Source organism: Falco rusticolus, chromosome 10 (genome assembly GCF_015220075.1).
Source record: "Falco rusticolus isolate bFalRus1 chromosome 10, bFalRus1.pri, whole genome shotgun sequence".
NCBI lineage: Eukaryota > Metazoa > Chordata > Aves > Falconiformes > Falconidae > Falco > Falco rusticolus.
This window is the reverse complement of record NC_051196.1, coordinates 22,269,868-22,295,675: the sequence shown is the minus strand read 5'-3', so window position 1 is coordinate 22,295,675 and position 25,808 is coordinate 22,269,868. Positions and strand designations below refer to the sequence as shown.

The 25,808-nt window shown below is 57.2% G+C and overlaps 3 protein-coding genes across 6 annotated transcripts; 2 read left to right on the top strand and 1 right to left on the bottom strand.

The window, feature by feature from the left end:
• Positions 1–11,131: 11,131 nt before the first annotated feature.
• LOC119154708 (signal-regulatory protein beta-1-like) lies at positions 11,132–14,555 on the bottom strand. Of its 2 annotated transcripts, none has more exons than XM_037402583.1 (5): positions 14,369–14,555; positions 12,715–13,065; positions 12,389–12,590; positions 11,946–11,988; positions 11,132–11,688 (listed from the first exon to the last, which is right to left on the bottom strand). In XM_037402583.1, exons 1-5 carry the CDS (start codon positions 14,433–14,435, stop codon positions 11,560–11,562), a joined length of 792 nt encoding a protein of 263 aa, XP_037258480.1. In that variant the 5' UTR covers positions 14,436–14,555; the 3' UTR covers positions 11,132–11,559. The 2 variants fall into 2 exon arrangements, with proteins under 2 accessions (XP_037258480.1, XP_037258481.1); XM_037402584.1 differs by having other exon boundaries at positions 11,946–11,985; positions 14,369–14,554.
• Positions 14,556–15,238: 683 nt separating this feature from the next.
• On the top strand, positions 15,239–17,856 carry LOC119155084 (tyrosine-protein phosphatase non-receptor type substrate 1-like). 2 transcript variants are annotated; one of them, XM_037403284.1, is made up of 6 exons: positions 15,239–15,496; positions 15,590–15,757; positions 16,115–16,465; positions 16,725–17,042; positions 17,178–17,498; positions 17,599–17,856. In XM_037403284.1, exons 2-6 carry the CDS (start codon positions 15,691–15,693, stop codon positions 17,700–17,702), a joined length of 1,161 nt encoding a protein of 386 aa, XP_037259181.1. In that variant the 5' UTR covers positions 15,239–15,496; positions 15,590–15,690; the 3' UTR covers positions 17,703–17,856. The 2 variants fall into 2 exon arrangements, with proteins under 2 accessions (XP_037259181.1, XP_037259179.1); XM_037403282.1 differs by lacking the exon at positions 15,239–15,496 and having other exon boundaries at positions 15,531–15,757.
• Positions 17,857–18,133: 277 nt separating this feature from the next.
• On the top strand, positions 18,134–25,613 carry NSFL1C (NSFL1 cofactor). 2 transcript variants are annotated; one of them, XM_037402265.1, is made up of 10 exons: positions 18,134–18,268; positions 19,053–19,150; positions 20,103–20,177; positions 21,382–21,547; positions 21,885–21,977; positions 22,611–22,720; positions 23,176–23,313; positions 23,816–23,980; positions 24,719–24,795; positions 25,026–25,143. In XM_037402265.1, coding segments are annotated over exons 1-10 (1,026 nt in total). In that variant the 5' UTR covers positions 18,134–18,166; the 3' UTR covers positions 25,028–25,143. The 2 variants fall into 2 exon arrangements, with proteins under 2 accessions (XP_037258162.1, XP_037258161.1); XM_037402264.1 differs by lacking the exon at positions 24,719–24,795 and having other exon boundaries at positions 25,026–25,613.
• Positions 25,614–25,808: the final 195 nt, after the last annotated feature.

The following is a 25,808-nucleotide window of genomic DNA, read 5'->3' as shown; positions in this document are numbered from 1 at the left end:
CCCAATGTGCTTTTGCATTTCCCCATTTTCATCTGGGAAGCTCCGCGTGGGCAGCAGGACCAGCTGCACAAGTGGCTTCCTCCTCAGGAAGGGGGCTCCTTCCCCACACAGGGACCCCCAGCCAGGGCAGGAGCACCCCTGTCTCTGGGAGGGACCCAAAGAGACCCTCCTGTCTAAGCCCAGCAGGAGCAATTACAGCCTTGCTAGGGTGATCCCAGCTGAAAGTCTTGCAGCACTGGTTTTACCCAGACTGCTCTTTAATTCCCTAACGAGCAGCCGGTCTGATCCCCTCCCAGCACTAATAGCCTACGGGGACAGCGGTGGCTCACTGCTAAGGGGGGACTCACAGGTGATGGAGATGGGAGAGGTTTCAATTCCTCCCTGTAGTGCCAAACCTAGGCCTGTTAATGAGCCATGCTTCACTAATGACAGAGGCGACTGGTTTCTTCTCCTGCCCAGAGTTTTCTCCCTCGGGATTCCCAGCCCAACGTGGTACAGCGCAGTGGGAAGGTTACCAGCCACATCGTACCAGGACACAGCACCTGTCCCATAGGATTTATAGGCACAGCTCAGCCTCAAAACCCCAACCGGCAAGGAAATTTTAGAGATAAACATAGGGAAGGCACCAACACTTTGGACATCAGCCTAGAAAACACCCTAAAACCAGCATCTAGCAGTGCTGTTTTGGGGCCATGGGTGCACAACCATGCCTGAGCATCAGTGAGCAGCCAGCACCCATGGGACCCCTCCACAGTAAACCCAAATAATTGCACCACACGCCCTTGCCAAGGCACTCAGGGTTGCAAGGACTCGCTGCCCCAGGAAAGCTCGGAGCCTCCCGGTCGTATCCTAGCCCAGGCCCAGCCTCAAACACAACCCAGCCCAGTCCCAGCACCATAAAAGATGCTGCTTTCATAGCTCACCACAACAAAACGAGGCGTGCAACCACATCAGAGCACCAAGTCTGGCCCCAGCACCCACATGGGGTCTACTCCAGTGCACACAAAGCAGCACAGCCTCCCTGCAGCTGGAGAGCAACACATATGGAGCTGGGCACACCCACCCCATCTGTCCTCCAGCTCCAAAACCAAATTTCAAGACCCTTCCAGCTTACAATCTAGGTGAACACATCCTACAGCCCTCCTGCCTCTGCCCACCACCCCTCAGGCTTCAGAGTCAGCACCCTCACAGGGCTCTTAGCTGGGAGAAGTGCCACACAGATGCCTTCTAAAGTTGATAGCACCAATTACACTGCTGATATTTAGGGCTTCCAGCACAACAAATGGAGCTTCAGCTTCATTAGGTACCCTGCCAATTTAATCCAAGACATCCAGTACAGAAGGAGCTTAAATTAGTTTATCTGATGTTAACTTATAACAAGCAATATGTTAACACAAGGATGGAAAGAAGTGACCTGCAGCCTGTTTGCAAGGAGCAGCTGAGCTGGACGGTGACCCAGAGAAGAGGCAAAGGGGGCAGGCACCCACAGCAGGAGCACCCCAGTCCTGCAAACACCGATTTAAGAAACAGGGATGTGTATCATACCTCTCTGCTCACCACATGCTCCTCCTGCAGTACCCACCACCATGAACACCTTGCAGCTGGAGAAGGGACACCCAGCCACCCCCTTATGTGTGAGAGGCCCTGGGGGGCTGGGGGTGGTAATGAGCTGTAGGTGCTTTGTTAAGTCTGTGATTGCTCGAAGAAAGGTGGGGGTGGGCTATGGAGGCTGCCGTGTGAGCAGCCTGTGCATGGGCTTTGCCCCTTGCCTTTTGTGGGGGGCTCACGGGAGCTGCCTGTCATTGCTTTGGTCAAGCTTTTGTTGCGTGATTTAGGGCTGAGCTGAGCTAGCTCAGGTCCTTATCCCACATCCCATCGGTGAGACGGTGCTGGGGGTGAGCAGGGAGGAGCTGCTCCCTAGTGCAGGGGACTTTCTGAGGAGGCCACCGCTGTGCACACCAGCCGGACCTAGCACCTGTTACCGCGGCCCCGCTGGGGAGCTGGGCTCCTTACCATAGCCTGCTTCACCGGAGCAGCCCTTGAATGCTCTGCCAGGGTCAGCTGGTCCCTCCAAGCCCATAAAATGACTTTCAGGGAGGATGAGGGAGGGATGCTGGTACTGCCTGCCTGGCGCTGGACTGTTCTGGGATGGAGCAATGCTCCAGTGCCATCATGGTGGCCATGCACCATCACCCTGGGCTGCGGCAGTGGCAGCAGAGCCCAGCCAGCGTCAGACCACCCACCACCGTCTGCTGAGCAAAAAGGGAAGCACATGGGTTGCAGCAGGAACCGCATCTGCGCCGCAGGTCGCCTGTGGCAGTGCCATGCAATGCTCCCAGGATGCTCCTGCTCGGCAGCAGCACCCTGCACGGTGCTGCAGACCGGGTAACTTGGCCGGGCTTCCTTAATGCAGCCCTGCACGCTTCTGGCCGGGGGAATTCCTCCTGCCTGTGTCAGAGCAGGAAAGGTGGTTTATATCCTGTGCCTGGCCTGGAAGCGGCTGGGCTGACCTGGAGGTGATGGGCAGAGGGATGGAGGGTTTAGGGTGAAACTGCTGACTGGTTGGGAAAACCCAGCTGTGGGGGATGGGGGGCTGGGAAATGGCCCTGGCAGGGCTGGCGCGTGCTGCCCAGTTAGCTGCCATAAGCCCTGGGGGGGCTGTGATGACCTTTGTTTGCAGGCAGGATCCTGCCTCTTGCTCTGGAGAATGATTTACTCGCTGGCTCTAGGTGCAGCAGGTGAGCAAAGCCTGAGCAGTCCCACACCGCAGCCTCCTGGGTCCACAGCACAGGGACAGGGATGGGGGCACAAGGCAGCTCCCACCTGGGGCAGCTCCCTGGGGGCACAGGGCAGCCCCAGTCCTGCATCACTTGTGCCAGCGGTTGCAAAGCTCGGGGGCTGTGGGGAATATCTGCACTGGCTGGGGGGCTCGGCCAGGGCTCACCCCAGCTCTTGTGGGCTCCAGAGACCTGGGACCCTTCCCGAGGCCGGGCTGGGTACAGAAGGGATGCTCAGCCCCGGGAGCAGTGGTGCTGTGGAGGAGAAAGCGGCAGGGAGGGGCAGGCAGGCAGGGGCAGCCAGGGAGCTCCAGCCATGCACGGGGACATGTCGGAGCTGGGTGTTAATCATTGATGGGCTCCCAGGAGCTGTTTGAGCTGGAGCCTCCATCCCTGCTCCGGAGCGGGATGTTCTGCACCGTGCTGGCCTGTGGGGACATAGTGGCAGTGCCAGTACCCAGATTCCCGTGACACACAGGCAGCTCCCTGCAGTCCACGGCCAAATGTATGTACTGGGGGCTACTGGGAGGCCTTGTCACACTGACGCAGACACATTTATTTCACCCGTCCAAGCCCCTGCAGCTGTGGCCCTCCCCAGTGGGCCAGGCCCCTGCCAGAGCTGCTGGTGATTCCCCATGTTGGATGCAGCTCGTCCCCCTCCAGCTGCCCCCTACTCTTAACCTGGGGGCTGCCAGTGCCATGCCCGTGCCTGGGGCTGGCCAGGGGCTGTGTGGGACAGCCTGGTGGCCCAGGGCTCCCGGGGTGCTGCAAGCGAGAGGACAGGTTGCAGGGTGTGGGGATGCACATGGGGACTGTGGGTGCCTGTGACTACAGCCCCATGGGGTGATGCTAGGGAAGACCTTGGTTTCCCCTTGGCAGTACTGGTATGACCATGGCAGGGTGTGGAGCCCAGCTGAGGGAAGAGCGATATCATCTCAGTTTTCTTCTGCCTTTTTTTTTTTTTTTAACTCTGCGTCCTCTCAAAGTTCTTTGTTGATTGCAAATTGTTATCATGAAAGCTCATCCAACGCTGCAATAGCAGATAATGCTCTGTGCGCTCCCAGGCACGGCTGCTGTAACTCATTGCAGGCTGTGCTGCCTGATAAAGTCCTGCGGCAGCTGCAGATGAAAATAAAAATGCTAACGTGGGGGGATTTATCATGTTAAGCTATCTCAGCCCATCGCTTCCTGCTTGTCAGAGCTCTCACTGGAGGCACCAGCATGGTTGCAGGACTTTGAAGCCCAGGTTTGGTGGGGGCATTTGTGCTGTTGGACCTTGGCTGGTCAGGACCTCGCACCTCCAGAGCCAGGGAGACGGCCCGGCGGAGGGCTGAGCTGGGGCACATGGGATGCAGGAGACCTGGTGCAACCCCCCATCCCACTTTCCCAACTGTTATTAATGAGAGTGCTGAGACATAACAGCGTGGCTGGCAGCGAGGGCTTTCACCAAGGTTATTTGTGAAAGTGCTGTATCTGATGCATTGTGGTGGAAATGGCCATTTCACCATGTCTGGGATGCAGCAGGGATGTGCCCCCCCTGACACGGCTGGACCCAGCCTGGAGCTGGGGGGTGCTGCTGTCTTGACCAGCCCCCAGCACCGTCAGTGCCGTCCCCAGCACTGACACCGGGCTGTCCCCGTGGTGGCTGTCCCCACAGCAGCCTCACAGCTCAGGGGCTATGCGCCAGAGCTCAGTGCTGTTTGCTCTGGCCCCATCGAGACCAGGCACATCCATGCTGCCTGACCCAGCACTCCCAGCTCTGTGGGACTGGGGCCACGCTGGTCCTGCAGATGGGAGCATGAGGACAATGCTTTTGCAAGGGGGTTGTGTTGGTTTTTTGGTATTTTTGGTTTTGGTTGTGGTTTTTTTTTTTTTTTTTTAAGCTGAAAGGCAACAAAAAGCACAAGGATTAATTCCGGCTCTGCAAGATCCGCTGTGTGCCTGGTGACTGTATTGGTCCCAAGGGTCTGGCCTGGCCCTGATAAGGAGCTGCAAATCAGAACTACGAAATGCTGCTGTCCTGCCCGGGAGCTCAGCCTGCCAGAGCCATGGAGGGGGATCAGGGATTTAGAGGGTCTGCGTGATGTCTGACAGGTTTAGAAAATACTGCCTGGGATTATCTATTAGCAGTGGTGACCAGAGACCTTTGAGCCGAGACGCACGTCGGCACCAGCTGATGTCTGCTGAGGGGGGGGTTCATGCACGTGGGGAACCTGTTCCGCATGTGCATGCGTTTGCATATGTGTGCATGTACACACGTACCTGTGTGCACACAGGTGCATGCATGTGCAGCAGCGACAGCTCTGGAACAGGCTACAGGCACAAATGGGGCTGCTGGCCTTGTGGCATTGCAGGGTCCAAGCCATGCATGGCCCCTGGCAGCTGCCAGACCCGTGCTGGGTCTTTGGTGCCAGGAGGGAACGTAGAGAGCCGGTGGCAAAGCATCTGCCCTGCGCCATACGTGAGGGACGCACCAGCCTTCGTTGTGCTGCAGCCCTTTAACAGCAACTCCTGACCGCCAGCATTAATGATATCCACCCAATTAGCTGCTGCAACCTCCACCTAGCCTGAAGGATTAGCAAACGAAATCATCATCCCAAGGCATAAGCAGTTAACACCACTAATTAGTCATCGTGTGAATCCTAACCCAAACAGTATCCCGGGTGCGGGCAGCCAGCCGTGGCAGCACCGCGGGCAGGGGGCTGCTGCTGCCCACCCAGCCAGGGCCTCCCTCAGCTCCTGGAGACGGGAGCTGTTTATGGAGAATTTGCCGGGCTCGGGGATACGATATTTTTACATGTTGCCATAGTTACTGATGCCATTATAAAATTAAGCCTGAACTTTGCGGAAGAAATGGATCTGTCAGAAGCAATTATTTTAGCAAGCACGTTGTTGATCCCACTGTGCTGCCCACCCCATGGCCGGCAGCGAGGGGCTGAGCCCAGCCGGGGCGATGGAGCTCCCCGCTGAAGGCTCTGCAGGGGCCACATCCTGCTAACGCGTGCGTTGCTGGGCCAAGATGCCGGAGCACTGGGTTCCCCTGGTTGCACCACTAGGAGCCACCGGCGCCGGCACAGCCCCTCGGCGCTGGCAGTGCCATTGGGCACGTCGGGGCGAACAAAAGCCGGCTGAGAGCGCGCTTTCAGCCGCTCCACGGCTCCCTCCCGCAGCGCCTGCTTTCCCCCTTCTCCTGCCTCTCTAAATATTTTTTCCTTTCCCTGCACTTCTCAGAGGGACGCTTGTGCTGGGCTCGGGGCACTGCCAGTGCTGGGGCCACTGCCAAGTGCATCCAAGCTTTAAGGTTGCTCTGTGCCAGGAGGAGTGGGAGCCCCAGGGACCCCGGCAGCATCCTGCCCTTGCTGGCTAACAGGGATGCCCTGCGCTGCCCTTGGGGAGGAGAGCTACCCAAAGGGTTTCCCCATCCCGAGCAGCAGCCCCCGGCTCTTTTACCTGGACAAAACCCACCAGAGCGTCCCCAGGAACATGCACAGCTCACTCTGGGCATGGTGCATGTGTGGATGTTGGGGGGACCAGGACCACACCAATGGACCACCAACAGCTGATCCAACAAGAAGAGCCCTGGGCACCCCCAGAGCAGGCAGTCCCCTCCTGCCTGGGGTGAGAGGTCCCCTCCCTGGGACCCTCTCTCAGGCGCTGGCAGGACCAAGTGCCACAGCTGCATCCACCCTTCCCGTGCTGGCTCTGGAAGGCAACCGTCCCTGCGCAACGTCCCACCAAACACCAAAAGCACAAAGCGAGTCTTTCTTAAGCACTGGATGTTCCTGTTCATCCCACGGTCCTGGAAATCCCTCTTTAATCATTGCCAGAGTCTTGGCCTCCACGACATCCTGCGGTGAGGGACCACACGGGCCAAAGGAGTGTTGGACACAAAGGATTTCCTTTGAAATGTGTTTGACACTCTCATTTTCACTGCTTACCCCCTCTGTCTGCAATAGAAGAGATGGAGAATGGCTGGAGGGCAGCCCCCGATCTGCCCCATGCCCCTCCAGCTCCAGGGATTTAATGAAAATTATTCCAGGTCAGGCAGGGAGGTTCTCAGTAACAATAGCTGCAATAGCACAACCTCCTATTAGATATCAGAGAATCCACACAGACAAGCAGCATCCTCCAAGCACCTCTCCTCAGCTTAAAGCCCCAGACTGCAGCCCTGGGGTCCTGGTCCGCTTACCCATGGCCACAGGGCCAGGTTGTGGCATGGGCACAGCCTGGCAGTGCCTGGGAGCCCACCTCCTCCCCAAACCCTCTGGGGGTCCCGCAGGGCACCCCGGTGCCGTGGGGTGGCTGTGCTGTAATGCTGCTTTCACTGGGGGTGGGCTCAGGGGGCTGGAGAAATCTCTGCTGTGCTGGAGAGAGCCCTCGCTACGTCAGGAATCCAGGAGGAGGATGAGGCTGGCAGCGAGGCTGTGGCACCAAAACAGTTCCTATGACAACCCCAAATCCCAGACCTGTTTATCCCCTTTAATAAAAATCCACAATAACCATGAAACCAGGGAATAAGATTCAATAAGTAAGACGCAAAATAAATCAGGAACAGTGCAAAATATGTCACTGTTTTACTTTGGCTTTATTCCTTGTTTTCCAAGGAAAAGCCTGAGAAATGGGGACCTGCAAAGGGGTGAGCTGGCGGGTCTGGAATTGGTGGGAGCAGGGTCTGGCCGTGCAGCATCCCTGGGCTTCTCCCTCCAGTTCTCTCTCCTGGGAGGAGCGCAGCCCGGGGCAGTCAGCAGGCACAGGCAAGACCCACGTGGCATTTCTTGGGGACAATCGAAGGTGTCTCTGAGACCCTCTCACCCTTCCCAACCCCCTCAGAGCACCCCAGCTGTTCCTCCAGCTCCTCGTGCTGTTCCCTGTTGGTGTCCTGGCACAGCATCCCCATGGCATCGCCTGGTACCCATGGCACCACAGGGTCCACATGGCATCGCTGGGGTCCCCATGGCATCACAGGGTCCACATGGCATCACTCGGTGCCTGTGGCATCGTGGGAGCCCTGTGGGGTCCCGGTGGCATCAGATGCTCTTGGACCCATGGTTGCTTGGCTAATGCTGATGTGCCAAGGGACCAAGCTGTCTCTCCCTGGGGATGGGCTTGTGGCCACCACAGACTCACAGTGGCAAGGACAGAGATGGGGACAGAGCAGGAGCTCAAGGGCATCTTGAACAGAGACAGACACAAACCAGGGCTGGAGCTGCTGCCCCGTCAGCTGCTGGAGGGGACAAGCCAGAGCGATGCCAGCTCCCGGGAGACATGATGGCCCCTGGGCACCCATCCCCGTGAGAAGCACTGCCAGCGCGGGGGGGCTCTGCTTCTCACCCAGAGCGGAGCATCCCAGGGCAGGGCATGAGGCACTTAGCCCTGTCTCTCCCCTTTTCTCCTTGCTCAGCCCTGGCTCCAGCACAAGCTCAGCTTTGTCCCACTCCCCAGAGTGCTGCCAGCCCTCTCCTGTCCCCTGGGACACCAGGGATACGCCCGCATCCCCCTGTTTCAGACAGCCCCACGTGCTAGCTGAGACCATACTCTTCCTCCGTGTTAATTAAATCATTGCTCCCCCTCCCCTCACTGCCAGGGCCAGCCTCCTCCATCAGGCATGCGCCCTGGACTAATTGCTCTCTGTAATTGCACGCTTTCCTTTGGAGGCACACACTCCCCCTTGGCTCTCAGCACAGCCCGTGCCTCCAACGCTGGCTCCCTGGCACGGCATGGCATGGCACAGCACGGCATGGCACAGCACGGCATGGCATGGCACAACATGCACCACCACCCTGTCAGGCCCTGCCAGCCCTGTTGCCTCAGTGCCTCCGGGAGCTGTTTCCCACCTCCCAGGGCCAGGAGCAGGGCAGGCAGCCCCTGAGCAGCCCCTGGCCCTTCCCCAGCTCCTGCTTTCTGCTGCTCCCCAGGGTGGGGGTCTGTGCAGACCCCCACTGCAGCGCAGCCCACCTCAGCCTCTCTCCAGCCCTTTTGCTTGGATTTGCCATCCCACAAGGTCCCGGCACTGGGCTCACACACCAAAGCTCAGCTGAACCCGCTGCACCACCCACGTGTTGGGAGCTTCTCACCATGGTGGGGGCCACTGCCAGGGCTGTTTGCCAGACACACCGCCGCAGCCTCATCCGCTCCACTGCACGCTTGCCCTGGCATGGCATTGCCCCAGGGTGTCCGTGCATGGGGTCCAGCCCTGGGACACAGCCCAAACCCTGGCTGGAGCTGGCGTGTCCCCTCCCTGTGACACCAAGCCTCTCCTCACTGCCTGTCCAGCCTCAGCTCCGCACCACAGCGAAGGCATCTTCACTCGGCCCCAGCTGCGGGCAGGAGGAGCTGGGGGGCACCAGCCCCGGCATCGCCCCATGCCCACCCCAGCCACTGCAGCTGTTGACAGAGCACAAACACCCGCCTTTCTCGCTCGAGCACCCGGCGGGTGACTTAGTGGGACGTGACGACCAGCAGCACCAGGAAAACACCACGGACAAGCAGTTAATCCCTGCCCCCAGCATTGCCTGGCGCTGCCCCCCAAGCGAGGCGCTGCCCCCCGAGCAAGGTGCTCCCGGCACGTTCCTACCTTGTGTCCGTGCTTGGGCACTTGTTTGTGCTTTCACTGCTGGCACACCTCGGGCTGGTGGCTTAAAGGATTTTCCTATAATAAGCACCAAATCCCTCCCCTGGGCAGTAAAGCTGCAGACCTGGGCCCTTTTGTAGGTGCAGAGCGCTCCGCAGTGCCCTGCTCGCTGGCTGCTTTGCATATGCTAGTATCAAACTGGATTTCCCCCCTCCTGACCCAGCCCAGTGCTTAAAAAGCCCTAAATCCCCTTGAATTTCATTTCCCCTTGTCTGCGAGGTCTATCCTCAGTTTCAGTCTCACCCACATATTTTACATACTCCTCTCAATCCTGGTGTGAGCTTTCCATGAGCTTCTCTGTGCCGAGGCTGCCCAACCCGTGTCCTGCTCAGAGCAGCCACCACCTCAGTGGAGAAAGGAGCCGCTGCCCGGCATGGCCATGGCTCCACCCGGGAGCTGGTGCTGTGGGAGGCTTCACTCCGACCCCACAGCCCTTTACTGTTGCTGGGGTGGTGCGGAGGGGGCCAGGCTGGGGACAGGTGCTGTGGTGGTGGTGATGGACCCCTGCCCTGGCAAAGTCCCCCTGCCACCATGCCCACCGGGTGCCGAGTGCCCCCAAGCTGTCCCGAGAAAGCGATGACCCAAAACTGTCCCCAGTGTACATCCCCGGAGCAGAGCATGCTTATTCAGTCATGCAAATGAATTTCAGTAGTGGCTTCTCACCCCCCGTAACAGTTCTGTCCCCAGGAGGATCTCTCCTGGCAGATAAGGCTCTCCTGGGTATACGCACGCTGCTGTTTCATGCTGTCTTGTTTCACTTCTTTTTTGATTTCATGGTAAAAAGTAGATAAAGTTGGAAACTGGCAGCTGCAGCGGCTTACAAGGTTACAGGCAGCAGCAGCGGCAGAAACAGCAGGTTCCTCTGCCTGCAAAGTGTGTTCTGCCCTTAGCCCGTGCCTGCAAAGCAGCCGATTTGCTTGTGGCAGCACACACTGGGGTGGGAGTGCCTGCCGCCACGGGTGGGTGGGTGTGCGCACCTTGTGCCGGGGTACAGCCAGGTGCTGCCGTGGTGCCTGGCATGGGGCACACACTCTGTAGCTTCCTGCTGTCACCGTGTTCCATTGCTGGCCACCGGCCTGCTCTGCTCGGAGGTGGGCACCCAGCACGTGTGCACAGAGCAGGAGATGTGCAAGGAGCAGATGTGCAAGGAGCAGGGGATGTGCATGGAGCAGATGTGCACGGAGCAGATATACAAGGAGCAGATGTGCAAGGAGCAGGGGATGTGGACAGACCAGATGTGCAAGGAGCAGATGTGCATGGAGCAGATGTGCACGGAGCAGACTTGCACGGAGCAGGGCTGTGCATGGAGCAGATGTGTATGGGCTGGCGGGGGCTGGAGCAGGAGATGTGCATGGATTGGGGAGAACGGGTAGAAGGGCTGGCTGGTGCCAGCTGCCCCGATTTTAACGCAGCATCCTGAGGCCCATTCCCAAATACCAGCCCCGTCGGAGGGCAGGGAAAGGTGGGCGACAGCTGGCCCTCAGCCCACGAGCTGCAGCAAAGCGGCACCGAGGGCTGTTCCTGAGAAGTGACTCACACATCAGGAGATGTGGGTTTCGGAGGAGCCGGGCAGCCACCCTGCCCGGGGAGCTGCCCGTGGGGCTCAGCACCAGCCCAGCAGCAGCACAGGGTGAGCTGGCACGGGGCTGCGGAGGGCATGCATCTCCCAGGACCCCATGGGACCAGCGCTGTTTCTCTTGCTCTGAACACAGCAGGACTGGACGACACGGCTGTTTGATGGCTTTAATGAGGATGGGATTGATGAAGTGACAAGATAAAACAAATTATGGGCGTGCTGAGCCAGGAAAAGTGCCAGTAGTGGCCTACGCTGGTGGCGACAGGTGTGTAAGTCCTTCTGGTGTGACTGGCACCGAACAGCTTGCACAAGGCAGAGGTGCTTAGCCTTGTGGCCTGATCCTGTGCTTGAGATGGCTGCTGGGTCCTGGGAGAGCTGCTCCTGAGCCTCACCCAGCACCATTGATGAGACGGGAATGAATTAGGGGAGCTTTGCCAGCTCTGAGCATGGCGTGCCGAGCTTAGACCAGGGTGTGCCATGCAAACAGATCCGCTTCTTTTTTGTGCTCTGCAGCAATGCCCCTGCTTCCTCCCCCAAAACAGGCTCTTTGGCCTTGCAGGCTGTGGTGCCACACGTCACTTGGCAGCCACCCTTATGCTGGCGTACTCGGAGCAGGCTGGGCCGGGGTTTCTGCCATGCCGTGAGGCCACGGGCAGGGGCTGGAGATCAGCGTAGTGGATGTCATTGTCCTCCTTGCTGCTTTGCTGCAGAAGTGCATACAAATGGTGAATGCTGTCACAAGAAAAGTCTCACAAAAATAACCCTCACGGCAAGTTCAAGGTGGGATGGCAGTGCCACAGCTGGACAGATGGCCCTGTGCCATGGCGTGGAGCGTGCTGGGACCACGTGCAGGCAACTATTGCTCCCCCAGGGCCCACCCTGCCCCAGAGCCTTGCAGAGTCCCTGCAAGTCAGGGCATCAACATGGGATGCTCTGCCCTGTGGTCACGGCTCGCTCTTACCTGGCTGGGCAGAGGTGAGGTGACTGCATCCAGGACTTCGCTGCTGGGGGAGAAGGATGGCCATTAGAGCTGAAGGGAGCAGGGTCCCCTCCCCACCCAGCACAGCCCTCCTCAATTCCCCTCCCGAATTTCAGCCCCACTCTGTAGCAGGTGGCCACGTGATGCCCACGCTGAAGGCAGAGAGGGACAGTGTGCTGTCTGCATGCCTAGGCCAGGCTCAGACACCATGGTGAGGGGCTGCAGGGAGGTCTCTGATGCTGGGTGCTCCTCACTGTGCACTTCTGTGAAACACAGAGCAGCAACACAGCGTAGCAATGCGCCTGTGAGTAAAGGACCTTTTCTGGGGAAAATCACTGCTCCAGGAGAGAAAACCAGGATAAGGCAGGTGGATAAAGCGGATCACTCGTCTCAGGGTGCAGAAGAAATAGGTGGTGGGTACAAACCTGGGGGTGCTGGGGGTCCCTGCACAGCACTGCAGAGGGATGGGTGAGAGGCTGCCTACAGCTGCTGGCCCAGCTTTGCACGGGCTCACTGCCTTGCCTCTGTGCTTCCTCCTGTACATGCAAAAGGCGATGAAAAGGCTGAGGAGAAGGAGGAAACAGAGCACTACAGCTGCAGCCACCACGCCAGGAACCGGGGCTCCCTCTGTGGATACAAGGCAGAGAGGGGAGTGGGTGGTGGGCACGGGGCAGTGTGGAACCTTGCCACAGGCAGGATGGGGGCTGTGGGACAGGGTCCCTGGGAGCAGCGTCCCTCAGGCTGCACTCACCGTGCACGGACACCTCTGTGCCCTTGCCGTGCTGAAACACCTGAACACCACCCAGTGATTTGCTGAACTTCACACAGTAATAGCTGCCGGCATCCTCGAGGCGAGCATCCATGATGTGGATGGTGAAGTCTGTGTTGGACTCACTCACCGCCCTCGTCACACGAGGGAAAGAGCCTGTCTGGTCGTAAATGGTCTCGTTCTCGCTGCCCCAGCCCTTCAGCCACTTCACAGGGCCAAGGGGACCATCTCTGGACGTGGTGCAGGTCAGGGTGAACATCTCCCCCTTGTTCACCGACACCTTGGTCTGGGGCTGCTGCAGCTGGAAGCTCTGACCCGCCTGGGCACCCGCACCTGGGGCACAGTGACAGGAAGGTTTGGGGCTGAGCAAGAGGTGACAGCTTGCTCCACTCACCCCAAGTGGCACAGGCAGAGCAGCCCCGGCTTGCTCCAGGCTTGCAGCAGCAGCTCAGCTGAGAAATATCCCTGGATATGGCAGAGACCAAACTGCAGGCACCGGGAGCGGTGGAAACCGGGTGCAAAATGAACAAGGGGCCAATTTGCATCCCCCTGCCCTGTTGTTAACAGGAGGTGCTGCAGGTGCTTGGAGTCCAGAGAAGTACAGAGGGAGCCAAGGGGAATTCCTGGCAGGAAAAACTCCCAACTGCTGTTAAACATTAATGCCCCAGCTCAGTACAACACGAGCCAGGACTGTGGGGGTTCTGCGAGGCAGCGGGTTCACAGCGAGGGCTGTGTGCGGCCAGCCAGGAGCTGGCTCTGTGCGGGGACGTGCCCTGGGGCCCAGCACAGCCCCCAGACCCCTTCTGTCCCCAAACCCCTCCTGCAGCCCAGCACAGCCCCCAGACCCCTTCTGTCCCCAAACCCCTCCTGCAGCCCAGCACAGCCCCCAGACCCCTTCTGTCCCAAACCCCTCCTGGAGCCAGCACAGCCCCCAGACCCCTTCTGTCCCCAAACCCCTCCTGGAGCCCAGCACAGCCCCCAGACCCCTTCTGTCCCAAACCCCTCCTGGAGCCCAGCACGGCCCCCAGACCCCTTCTGTCCCCAAACCCCTCCTGCAGCCCAGCACAGCCCCCAGACCCCTTCTGTCCCAAACCCCTCCTGGAGCCAGCACAGCCCCCAGACCCCTTCTGTCCCCAAACCCCTCCTGGAGCCCAGCACAGCCCCCAGACCCCTTCTGTCCCCAAACCCCTCCTGGAGCCCAGCACAGCCCCCAGACCCCTTCTGTCCCCAAACCCCTCCTGGAGCCCAGCACAGCCCCAGACCCCTTCTGTCCCCAAACCCCTCCTGGAGCCCAGCACAGCCCCCAGACCCCTTCTGTCCCCAAACCCCTCCTGGAGCCCAGCACAGCCCCCAGACCCCTTCTGTCCCCAAACCCCTCACTACGTCCAGCACCGGCTCGGCGGGGCTCGGCGCTGCCCGTCCCGCCCGCGTTGCCCCCGGCAGCCCGGCGCAGCCCAGCAGGGTGGTCGCAGGGGGCGAGCCCCTCCGTCCGGCGTTTGCCTTTGCCCTCCTGCTCGCCTTAGCGATCTGCTCCGGCGGCCGGGCCTCCCCCCGCCGCCCCCGGGGCAGCCGCCGTCGGCGGGGCAGGGGCTGGGGGCGCTGGCGGCGGGGGCTGCGCTGCCCCCTCCTCACTCACCCCAGAGCCGCGGTGGGAGGAGGCTGAGCGGCCCGAGCAGCAGCGGAGCCACCGCACGCCAGGCCATGGGCACTACCAAACTTCGGGCTCCGGCGCCGGGAGAAGGAAAAGGAGAAGCCGCGCAGGAAATGGAAGCGAGCGGGCGCGGGCTGTTAACGCTTTTGGTGCCTGCCCCGAGCAGAGCCGCCGGGCGCTCCGCCGGGCTTCACCCCCAGAGGCATCCCCCCCAGGGGCATCACCCCCACGGGCATCACCCGCGAAGGGCGTCACCCCCACGGGCATCACCCGCGAGGGGCATCACCCCCAAGGACATCACCCGCGAAGGGCTTCACCCCCAGGGGCATCACCCTCGAAGGGCTTTACCCCCACGGGCATCACCCGCGAGGGGCATCACCCCCACAGGCATCACCCGCGAGGGGCATCACCCCCAAAGGGCCTCACCACCCAGAGGAATCACCCGCAAGGAGCATCACCCCCAACGTGCATCACCCACAAGGGCTGTCACCCCCAGAGGCATCACCCCCAGGGACATCACCCATGAGGGGCATCACCCCCAAAGTGCTTCACTCCCCAGGGGAATCATCTGTGAGGGGCATCACCCCCAGAGGCAACACCCCCAGGGACATCACCTGTGAGGGGCATCACCCATGAGGGGCATCACCCCCAAAGTGCTTCACTCCCCAGGGAAATCATCTGTGAGGGGCATCACCCCTGAAGGGCATCACCACCAAAAGACTTCACCATCCAGGGACATCACCCATGAGGGACATCACCCCTGAGGGTGAAGTGCCTCCATGTCTGCCCCGACCCCAAGGGGCTGAGCTGGGCTTGGGGCAGGACAGCGGCTCTGCCCCCTGGGTTTGGTGAGCCAGCTGGATGGGGCTCAGGCAAAACCCTGACTGAGCTCTGCACCACGGGCCCATCGGAGAGGCCAGCCTGTGCCCTGATCCTGCTGGCAAGGGCTGGGCATCCCCCCAGCGCCCCGGGGTGCTGAGCTGTCGGCTGGCCACGTGTGGGGGAGTGTGCTGGGTCGGGGTGCCGCTGGCTGGCTGCCAGGTGCTGGTGGCCATGGCAGACATTGGCACGGCAGAGCGGGGCTGACATCACTGCAAGGCCCAGCCTCATGACGTGAGATGTGAACACAGCAGGCACCAGCTGGGACTTGTGCAAGGGATCCGTGGAGGAACTTGGGTGGTGAGCTCCTTCCTTCCCCTTTACCAGGAGGCAGGCCAGCACCCTGCTGAGCCGAGCCGAGCCAAGCCGAGCCGAGCCAACCAACAAAGCCAAGCTGAGCCATCGGGGAGTGGGACGTGGGAATCACCATGGCTCTGCCAACACAGGTGCTGCCTCTCGCCTGCCTGATGCTGCTGCTGCTCTGGAGAGCCCTGGGTGAGTGGGGACCTGGCACAGGCCCAGCGGCTTTCCCACAGCCCACCCCGCCATGCCACTGACAGGGCAAGTCCTTCCCTGTGCCCACAGGTATCCAGGGCCCTTCTCTTGCTGCCTCCCTTCCAGCTTGCTTTTTTCCCCAGCCAAAGAGTTTGTTTTACTCCAGCAACTCCCAGGCGCCCTGGCCCCTCCCCATCCTGCAGTCCCCATCAGTGCCAGCTGCCACTGGGGGTGAGAGTCGGGGACATCTCTCTGCCCACTGCTGGGTTTGGAGCTGGCAGTCTGGCAATGCTCCGTGCTGTGCTCTGGCCCCAGGGTCCCTCGTCAGCCCCAAACCTTCCTGTCACTGTGCCCCAGGTGCGGGTGCCCAGGCGGGTCAGAGCTTCCAGCTGCAGCAGCCCCAGACCAAGGTGTCGGTGAACAAGGGGAAGATGTTCACCCTGACCTGCACCACGTCCGGAGATGGTCCCCTTGGCCCTGTGAAGTGGCTGAAGGGCTGGGGCAGCGAGAACGAGACCATTTATGACCTGACGGGCTCTTTCCCTCGTGTGACGAGGGCGGTGAGTGAGTCCAACACAGACTTCACCATCCACATCATGGATGCTCGCCTCGAGGATGCCGGCAGCTATTACTGTGTGAAGTTCAGCAAATCACTGGGTGGTGTTCAGGTGTTTCAGCACGGCAAGGGCACAGAGGTGTCCGTGCACGGTGAGTGGGGCTCCCAGAGCAGCTCCCGGTGGATGCCAGCCCTGCTGGGCGCAGCCCCCAGCACAGCCCAGCCCAGCACGGTGGGCTCTGCTGTGGGTGAGCGGAGATGGGGAAGGGGCTCGGGGGCCGGTCCCAGGAGGGTTCTGTGGGCCACCCCCGGGCAAATCTGTGCCCCCACAGGAGACCCCGCTCCCTGCAGCCCTGGCGCCGGCTGGGGGTGGCAGAGCCTGGTCTGATGGCCCCACACTTCTTCCCACAGCCAAACCCAGCCCCCCGGTTGTGTCCGGGCCCCAGCACAGAGCGGGGCCGGGGCAGTCGGTGCCTTTCACCTGCACGGCCGGGGGCTTCTTCCCCAGAGACATCAGCGTGAAATGGTTCAAGGACAGGAGCCCAATTTTGGCTCGGCAGCCCCAGATCATCACCCCTGAGCAACTGAAATCCTCCTACAACATGTCCAGCACCCTGACGGTGATGCTGAAGGAGGACGACGTCCGCTCGCAGCTCATCTGCGCGGTGCAGCACCCCACGCTGACGGCCCCGCTGACGGGGACGTACCAGCTCAGCAAAGCCCTGCGAGGTGAGGGCTGGGAGGGGAGTCGGCGCTTGAGGTGCCCAGCTTCTGTGGGGCTGGGGGTCCTGGGGCAGGGACAGGGCACCCTGCGGGGAGCAGAGCCAGGGGACACCAGGCACCAGGTGCTGCCTTTCTTCCCAGTTTCCCCCAGTGTCCACGTGGATGCTGACCTGCCGAGCCTCTCTGAGGTGAACAAGACCGCGAACTTCACCTGCCACGTGAAGGGGTTTTACCCGCGAGGGGTGACCATCACCTGGCTGGAGAATGGGATGGAGATAAAGGTGGAGAACACCTCCCCGCCGGTGGAGACCCCACAGGGCTTGTTTGAGCTGAGCAGCCTGCTGCAGGTCCAAGCGACGGAGGAGAAGAACGGGTCCGTGTTCACCTGCCGAGTGGTGCACGACGCCCAGGACCCCATCAGCAGGACGGCCACCCTGCGGATCGCTGCCCAGTCACCACCAGGTAACACTGTGGGAGCACTGTTGGGTCCCCATGGTGGTGGGGGGCTGTGGGGTGCCTGCGCTCAAGCCCCAGCTGCTCATGTCCCCTATCCCCACTACAGGTGTGACCCTCCTGTGGAGCCCGGGCTTGTGGCTTGGCATCCTGCTGGAGAAGGGGCTCCTTGGCGGCCTCCTCATCTTCCTCTTCAGGTGCATGAGGGTGTGACTGGGGACACGGCGGGGCTGCTGCCCTGTCCTGCTCTGTGTGGACACCTGCTTCCTCGGGTGGTGGTGCTGGGAACGGGTCCTGGGGCTCGGCCACCGTCAGTTTTGTCATGTGTACCTGGAAATAAATGGGCCGGGATTAAATAATAAATTAATTAATGGGCTGTCCTGGGCTGCTCAGCGCCTCTGGTCTGGGCGCCTGGCCCTGTGTGCAGCCTGTACACCCACCCTCACCTGGTGCTGGGCGCTGCCCGTCCCGGTGCTGGGCGCTGCCCGTCCCGGTGCTGGGCGCCGCACATGGAGCCGCCGGGCCGCCAGGGGCCGCTGTGGCGGGAGGGGCAGGGCAGGGCGGCACGCGGCGGCAGCTGTTCCCGCCCGGGAGGCTCTGGCGGCGCACGCGGGGCGGGGCGGGGCGGCGCGGGGCGGGGCGGGCACGGCGGGGTTTGGGCGCTGCACCGCGGCAAGATGGCGGACAGGGAGGAGGCGCTGAGGGAGTTCGTGGCCGTGACCGGCGTCGAGGAGGAGCGAGCGCGCTTTTTCCTGGAGTCCGCCGGCTGGGACCTCCAGGTAGCCCCGCCGCCGCCTCTCTCCCCTGCGGCCTGACCGCCGGCGGCTGGGCCGAGGCGGGGGGCTCGGTGGAGCCCGCGGCCTTAGAGGCCAGCGCAGCGGCCGGGGGCGGGGGCAGCGCTGGGCCCGGAGCTCGGGCCTCCGGCGGCCTCCGGCCTCTCCCCGCGGCCGTTCCCGAGCTCTTGGCCCGTCGCCGAGCTGCGGGGGTCGGGCGCAGCCCTTGCCGCGGGGCCGGCTGGGGCCGGAGCCCGCCCTGGTTCTCACGTTCATTTGAACGTCGCAGATTTTCCGCATGGGGCCAGGGAGCGGGGCCTGGGCTTTGGGAGGTTTCCTGATCGCTGGCGAGGCAGCCGGTGCTCTGCCGGCAGCAGGCCCGGCACCCCCGAGTTAAGGGGGACATTGGCCACTGGTCTGACCTGTTCCCGCCACTGACCCCCTTCAGGTGACCTGGCTTTGTTAAATGCTGAGGCTACTTATGGGCGTCAGCGACTGGTTCAGAGCAGTAATTTTAGCATAACTGCTATAGAAATATTACAGAATAAGTGCCTCCTGTCGGGGAAGTTGCTCTGGCATACCTGCAACGAAGCCAAATATTACAAGCTGGCAAAGCCCTGTCTGTTCTAGGACCTTTAAAGGGGGAAATTACATGAAGTGTCTTTAGTTTGATGTGCCTCACGAGGTCCAATGTGGCAGAAACTTTAGCTATGTTGTCTGTGTGCGGTTTTGCCATTGTTCTGGAATGCTTGCTCTCATCCTGAAAAGCTCCTGCGGTGTGCCTTTCCAGATTGCGCTTGCCAGTTTCTATGAGGACGGGGGTGATGAGGACATTCTGACTCTTCCCCAGCCGACACCCAGCTCTATATCCAGAGGCACTGCAGCCAGGTGAGGAGGGAGCTTCAGCTCAGGCTGATCTATTTATCTGAGGCCTGTAAACCAATTTATGTAAAAAAAGCAGGCTCTATCTAACGTTGATTTTCAGGAAAGATAGCCCTGCATTTAGGTCTGCTTCACCTCATATGGCTCTAGAAATTGTGAAAACCTCAGTATTTATCTGTCGCAAGCGCAGATGGTTATTGCACATCTAATTCAAAGGTCAGTTAGGACAACTTGCCTCCTTGTTCAGGAACGTTTCATTTGTCTTTTGAGGTTAGAAGATAATCGGTCAGTGATGCTTTCATCTGAGCAGATTGGATCTCCACAGGAAAAATACTTTCTTATTTTGTGTCACACCTGATCTGATCAAGTTGAGCATTTTACAAAAATAAGTTAATTTTGCCTTACCAAATCCCTGTGCGGTAGGGAAGTACTATCCAGTTTTAAAGAGGAGTTGCTGACTATATCCTGAAGGAAAAGTGCTGTCGGTTCAGCTTTGGTGAATAAAATCCATATTGCAGAAGAGCCTGTTTTCAGTTTGGATCACAGCTAACAGTCTTGGCAGAAACAACAAGAAGGGAAGGACATGGAGGCTGGACTGCCCTGGGGCCTGGTAGAAAAACCTGTGCAGGTTGGGAAGCGGCAGATCTTTGGAAGAGGCAACAAAATCCAGTATGCAAACAAAGGAGGGGTGACTGAAGACTCACTGCTTTTTCTATGGTTTCAGCTGCTGTCTGAGCCTCCTCCGGGGCACCCGCTCTTGTTTTTTGTTGGTAGAGTTGGCAGAGAGGTCCAAGAGCTCAGTTCACCACTCTGTTACGCCAGTGCTGACTGTCACAGAATAATGAATCAGGCCCTAAAAGTAGAACAGGGTCAACCTAACTGCTGAGTTTGGGAGCTTTTGCTTATGTGATTGAAACGTATCATGAGGCTGACGTACTTCTCCAACTGACTTTTGCAGTGACCATAGAGTAACATCGTTTAGAGACCTTGTTCATGCACAGGATGATGATGATGAAGAGGAGGAGGGACAGCGGTAAGTTTTCAGTTAAAAACTTGAAACCTGTCTGTTTATCTCTGCCCTTTTGTGATGGCTTGCCACTTCTGTATAGTTTTTTTTTAAAAAGCAGATTTGTGTCGATATGAAATTTCCTGTAGTGAAAAATCTCAGGTTTGACATGGAAAGAGCAAAGTCTGTCCACAAGCACTTGCTCAGCATGGCTGTGTAAGCACCAGTTTTCATCGCTGAATTGATGAGAATCCTGTTGAGAGAAAGTCTAAGGTAGGATGTGGAAGCCCTAGGTTAATCATAGACAAAAGCTCAGATCATTTGTGTCGGTAGAGAATGGAAATGTGGGAGTAATGCAGGGATTGCTTTTCTTTCTGTTTGGTGGTTTTTGGGGTTTTTTTTGGCTGGGGATTTTGGTTGGTTGTTTTGGTTTGAAGTGCTGCTTAAGGGTAATGTAGAGGAGTGTGGAGATGGAAAAAAAAATGTAGGTCCCCTTTCCAGTGGGAACATGGTGTACTCATGGGAAAGTCGTCTATGATGCCAGCTGTAAGTAGTTAAATACCCTTAAGGTTAACAGTCAAGGTAAACTGAATGGAGCTGATGTATCTTAAGGTGGCTTAACCTAGGTAGACTGTGCGGTCTTCTGCAAACAGATGTGAGCTTGCTCTGTATGTGTTACAAGCAGTCTGGAGCTAATAAACCTGATCTTCCAGAAGTGCTTAATTGCACTTCACCGACTGTGCATTGATTGCTGCCAGTTCACATCGCTCCTGTGTGTGGCGATCTGTCACTGTGGCATGAATGTGTGCTTTCCCTCAAAATACCAGTTAGATACTGGACATCTTCTTTCATCTGACAGGTCAGAAACTTGCTGGAAGTCTTGTTCAGCTTGGTAATATAGCTGGTACTAGCGTTTGAAACTGAGCCTTGTCAGTCTGGACGGTTTGTCTTGCTAGGTCTGGCAAAGTTATTATCACTTTATTGCTATTGATCAATGGATAATTTTACAGTAACTGGTATAAAAAGAAAGTCCCTGCAGTACGGGGACTTGTAAGTGGCTACGATAGCAGGTATGCTGGTAGTAGCTAATATTTGCAGATCCAGGCTGTTTCATTTAGCTGCACAAATATGAACAAGTAGATCCTGATATAAAACTTCTGGGTCCTGTCCCATGCATCTCCTGGAGAAGCAGTGGTCCAGTCTTACCCAGAAGCCGTGTGCTTTCTGTTAGGTTTTATGCCGGTGGCTCGGAGAGAAGTGGACAGCAGATCGTTGGTCCTCCGAGGAAGAAGAGTCCCAATGAGCTGGTGGAGGATCTGTTCAAAGGAGCAAAGGAGCACGGTGCAGTGGCGGTTGATCGGACGGCCAAGAGCAGTGGCGAGACTAGCAAGCCTAAAGTGAGGAGTGATGACTTCTTCTTTCTGCTCCCCATTTCAGTTCAGGCTCCCACCCTGACAGCTGTTTGGGACTGTGGAGTCCTGGAATTGTCTTAAAAGGACAGCTAAGTCTGGACTCCTCTCCTAGTGCGGCTCCAATTCATGTGTCTCAGTGGCAAGACAAGCCACTTTCTTGTGCTGTATTTATTAACTTGCTGGTCACTGTTCCTGCAGGACAATAGATACTGCTGGTGCTGCAAAGCCCCCATTTTTCCATAACTGTGTTGGGGAAAGGGAAGCAAGCTGTCTCGGGTTTGTGTCATTCTATAACCTCTTTGCCTGCCTCTCTCTCTCACAGCCTTTTGCAGGGGGAGGATATCGCCTCGGGGCTACTCCAGAGGAGGAGTCAGCTTATGTGGCAGGAGAGAGGAGACAGAATTCTGCTCAGGATGTGAGTATCTCTCTATTCTGTTTTGTAGATGTCACTTGAGGGATTTCTTTGCTCTAGCTACATAGCTTGTGAGCCCAGAGAGTTATAAAGCTTTATAGAAATTCAAGAGGACAGAAGTATGGTAAATCCCGCTTCTCGTGGGATTTCTGATTAGAAAATAGTAGATGCTTGGGTCTTGGTAAGCAGTTTTCTGATGAACTTAATTAAGAATCTGAGTGTTCCTTAGAAGTGCTGATGGTAAAATGTAGCGTGCAAAGAGCACTGGGCTATTCACTCTGTCCACTGAAGAGATGTGGAGCTAAGGGCAGCAAGGCAAGATTCTCTTGTGCTTGGTTTGTGACAAATATGCACCCTAGGCCACGCCAGGAGCTTGGTTTAGGCTCCTTGCCTAACGCACTCTTGGCTTTTCAACTGTATTTATCAAAAAGGGGTCTGTGGTGCTGCCTCCAGGAATGGACGCATGACCATTACTTAGCCAGTGCTTTGGGTTTTTCTCCTAACCCAGAGGAGTCTGGCTGGAATGTTTTCTGCACCTTGAAATTCCTCTGCCAGCCAGGAACTTTTCCCTTTGCGTCTGGTTATTGTTCTTACTAAGATGCTTCAGTGAGGCTGATTGTTTGGGGGCCACTGCAGGTGCATGTTGTACTGAAGCTCTGGAAGAGTGGATTCAGTCTGGATAGCGGCGAACTGAGGAGCTACCAAGATCCGTCCAATGCCCAGTTTCTTGATGATATCCGCAGAGGGTATGTAGCAAGAGGGGAGAGAAGGAATAGCAGTTTTCTGAAACAAGTGTTTGTGGAATCCAGGATGCTGAATCAATGGCACGTTTCACCTGGGCTTTCTTATAAGAGCTAGATGCTTAATATGGAAACAATGGGAGGGCAGAGCTGACAGTTTGCTTCAGACAAATGGGAAGTGGCTTCGGTCTGTATGGGGCCTTGAGAATTTGAAGTGAACAAACAGACTTTCCTATTTGGGCTGAGAATTTCTGATGCATCATGTCACTCCAGGTGAGGGCTGGGGAAAAGTAACATTTCATTTGTGTCTGTCGTTGGGGAGGTGTGCGTCTGCCCTGTTACTTAAGCAAGGGCTCACTGTGATTCCTGAAATTCCAGAGGTGGTCTGTGGCTGGCAATTTTTCTCTGCACTTGCCTGACGTGCTTTTTTGGGCAGCTGCCTTAGGACACTGTCTTTGCAGGGAAGTCCCAGCAGAGCTGCGCAGGTTAGCACGGGGTGGACAGGTGAACCTGGATATGGAGGATCACCGTGATGAAGAGTATGTGAAACCTAAAAGTGTCTTCAAAGCTTTTACTGGAGAAGGACAAAAGCTGGGCAGGTGAGCAGCGCTGATTTGCTACGTAAGAGAGTCACTTGAGAGTTTTGCTAGGTGGAGCCTTTTGATTAGTCTTTCTGAAGAAAAGGCACTCGGTGCCTGTGGTATGGGAGGTGTTCCTCTAAAAGAGGAAATGAGGTTTACTGGTGTGTACTGTGAGATGGCTCAGCCTTTCTGTGGCAAGAGGCAGATCCCTAGTTTGGAACCCCCATGGTACGTCACGTAGAAGCAGTGTTTCCAAGTTACAGTGTCCCTGTCCCTCCAGGTGTGTGAAGACACATGATGCAGTGTTCCAAAGGGAGATGGTAGAGGTGAAGTTCTAGACAAGGTCTTGCTGACTGGCTGACTCCTAAATTCTCACTTCCAACCTGCATTGGTGTCTCTTGGCTAGGAACCTTGGTAGCTGGCCCAGCAAGCGATAAGCTCACTGCCTGACTCCTGGCACCCTGCAAACAGGGGAGTCATTTGGTTTTTAACAGCTTGCCTTTTATCTCCCCGTCCTCAGCACGGCACCACAGGTGATGGGCACCAGCTCGCCAGCCCAGCAGGCAGAGAATGAAGCCAAAGCCAGTTCTGCCATTGCTATCGATGAGTCGGAGCCCATCACCAACATCCAAATCCGGCTTGCTGACGGTGGACGACTGGTCCAGAAGTTTAACCACAATCACAGGTACAAACACAACAGGAAACACAGGTTACTGACTGGGAAGGCCTGAACGGCACTGCAGACTGCACAAGTGGAACAGATGTTAAAATCCTGGCTAGCCTGCTAAAGGGAGCTCTGGGAATATTTCGGTATAGGTGAAGAGGAACAAAATTACGGTGGGGTTTTAAGGCGGTCGTTAACTGTTGGAAGGATAGGATTTGCTTTCCAAATAGTGATGGATTATAGCCAGCAATACTGCACCTGGGAGCATCAGTGTTATCAGCAGAACTTTCCTTGATGCCATCTATAAAAAAACTTGAATCTCTATAAGGGCTCTAGAGATTGGCAGATAATTAGGAAATTGGTTTGGTTATTCTGACTCTCAATTCAGTTTTCCACTGTGCTGTTCCCTGTGTTGAAAGGAGCACCAAGGGGTGTTCCTACAGCAGTTCTGTTCCCTTGGAGGAGTGAAGCTGGCTTATATACACAGCTTCATTAGACTTCTCTCCCAAAGCCCTCACCTACCTTATCTCAAAGAGCATGGCCATTTGTTTGTACCTGTTCCTCCAGTTTCTAGAAGAGAATCAAACATGGTACAAAGAGCTATAAAAACCTTCTGTGATTTGGTTCAGGAAATAGATCCAGTGTCACTGTTCTAGCTGCTCTTGGGAGTTGAGATCATCTAGGTTATGCTGTGTGTGAGGAGCTCAGTCACTTACAGCAGCTAGTATCAAACAACTTGTTAATCTGTTTGTCTTGAAGGGTTCAGAAGCGTTCAATTTTGAATAGCCGCCTGACAACAGATGTTACCTTTGGGCAGCGTAAAAGAACATTTAGCTGTAAGTCTTTAGCCTATAAAGCAGCTTGTGTTATTTCACTAAATGGGAGCTTACAGAGGGGTAGGTTAAATCAGAATTGTCTGGCTGTGGCCTCTACTGTTAACTGAAAACAGAGTGCAGTGACTGCAGGGTTGTGCGCACTGGAAAGGGTGAATTTGGGCTGTTGCTGTGCATTTTCATAGGATGTTCAGTAACAGGGTCACCCTTGTGTGTTTGATCCCTTTGGACAGGATCCGTGACATCCGACTCTTCATAGTAGATGCTCGGCCAGCGATGGCTGCCACCAGTTTCGTCCTCATGACCACCTTCCCAAATAAAGAGCTGACTGATGAGAACCAGACCCTGAAGGAAGCCAACCTGCTCAATGCTGTCATTGTTCAGCGATTAACATAAAGGAACCCACCTCTCGCCACACGCCTGTCTGCAGTGCGCATGTGTCGTCTCGTCCTGTGTGCGCACCCATGCCGTGCAACACAGGCTCACATCTACTCGTAGCTCTGGGTTCTTAGGTCTTGGTTGGACTTTTTTTCCTCTTTAGTTGCATTTCCCATGGGGTTTTTTGTTGGTTTTTTTTGTGATGATGATCAGTGGACTTCAAAATAAATAAACGAAACGAATCTGTTTTGAAAGGAGCTGCAGCCTATTGTGCCACAAATTCTCCCACGACAGTTCAGTTACTTTTGTGGATTGTGTTACTGCAGTCTTTAGAGGAGAGGAAGGTAAGGGGGAAGGGAGCTCCCAGGGAGCAGTTTCTGTCCAGTGCCAACTGGCTGCTGCAAAGTACTCCCTTTATTGTCGCTCATTAAATATAAACCTTACGAGAATGGATGATCTCATTGTCAGGATAATGGTGATACTGCTGTAAAAGTGTTGTCGGGGAAGTCTTTGTGAAACAGCTGTTGCTCAGAATGGGGAGAACTCCAACATGTGCATGTGGGTGCAAGGTTTAGCACTACTCTTGGGCTTTTTCAGAGAGAGAGCCTTGACTTTCCTTCCCTCGGCAGAACTCTTGG